Source organism: Octodon degus, unplaced genomic scaffold (genome assembly GCF_000260255.1).
Source record: "Octodon degus isolate 3935 unplaced genomic scaffold, OctDeg1.0 scaffold00092, whole genome shotgun sequence".
NCBI classification, from domain to species: domain Eukaryota; kingdom Metazoa; phylum Chordata; class Mammalia; order Rodentia; family Octodontidae; genus Octodon; species Octodon degus.
In genome coordinates this window covers 8,541,099-8,542,226 of record NW_004524668.1, presented here as the reverse complement: position 1 = coordinate 8,542,226, position 1,128 = coordinate 8,541,099, and the positions used below count along the sequence as shown (strand labels likewise).

Genomic DNA, 1,128 nt, shown 5'->3' with positions numbered 1-1,128 from the left:
AAATAAAATTACAAAAAAAAAAGAGAATGACTAGAACAATTCAAAAAATTATAAATTGCATCTATTTGCCAGAATATTTTATTCATAGTTTTACTATTTACATTTGTATTTTATAATCAATATCCTTCACATTAAAAAACTGTATGTGATGCTGGGCCTGGTGGCGCATGCCTGTAATCCCAGCACTCCAGGAGGCTGTGAGTTCAAGGTCACCTGGGCTACCCCAGTGAACTCAAGACCAGCCCACACTGCACAGTGAGACCCTGTCCCCAAAATATCCCCTCCCCTGGGGGGGGGAAAAAGTTTTATGCGCACTTCAGCCAAATTCCACCTTTTTGAACATAAATACTATGTTCAAAGAATCACCCTGAGGCATAATGCTAATTTCTGGCTATTCTTTAAGTGGCCTCAGAAACACTCTCATGTATACCTTCTTTTTTTTTCCTGATATGTCAAATGTTTAAAATTCTAAGCATGTAAAAAAGGAAAAAAAGAAAATTCTAAGCATGGGCCAGAAGTGGCTGTGCACGCCTACAATCCCAGCACTCAGGAGGCTGAGGCAGGAAAGACTGCTACAAGTTTGAGGCCCTCCTGGGCTACACAGCGAGATCAAGACCAGCCTGGACTGCATAGTGAGATCATGTCCCAAAAAATAAAACACAAAAACCCTAAAATTCTAAGCATAACATTTTAATTTCTCTGGAGTATAGGAACACCCAATGAAAAGTCAAAATATGAAATTACTAACAAAGCACCTACAATTTATTTACTTAGTGTGCTGGGGTTGAACTCAGGGCCTTGCCTAAGCGAGTGCTCCACACTGAGCTGGAACCCCAGCCCACACATATTTTTAAACTCACACTTTTTTTTAATTGTTGCTATAAAATTTACTGTAACTCTCAATTTACATTCTCTTCACTAAAAAGTTAGAGAAAATGCATGCACCCAAAATAGTTTCTAGAAGTACAAGCATCCGCGAGTGAGATCTGCGCTCACGGTAGATACTCACTGTGTGAGAACCGCTGAGTAATCGGGGTTCCAGGGTACGGGTAAGTGCGGCTCTCCCACTGAATGTTTCCTTCCTGAACAGCCTTCATGAAACCATGGTAACACTGATGGGCTACTCCT

General features: G+C 40.8%; 1 protein-coding gene across 4 annotated transcripts in view; it reads right to left on the bottom strand.

The window, feature by feature from the left end:
* Window positions 1-1,128, bottom strand: part of Fbxo42 (F-box protein 42) — a 103,311-nt gene that overhangs the window by 48,944 nt on the left and 53,239 nt on the right. For all 4 annotated transcript variants that reach the window (XM_023722540.1, XM_023722541.1, XM_023722539.1 and 1 more), the window contains exon 3: window positions 1,010-1,128. In XM_023722540.1, coding sequence (XP_023578308.1) covers window positions 1,010-1,128 — 119 coding nt within the window. The remainder of the gene's footprint in view (window positions 1-1,009) is intronic.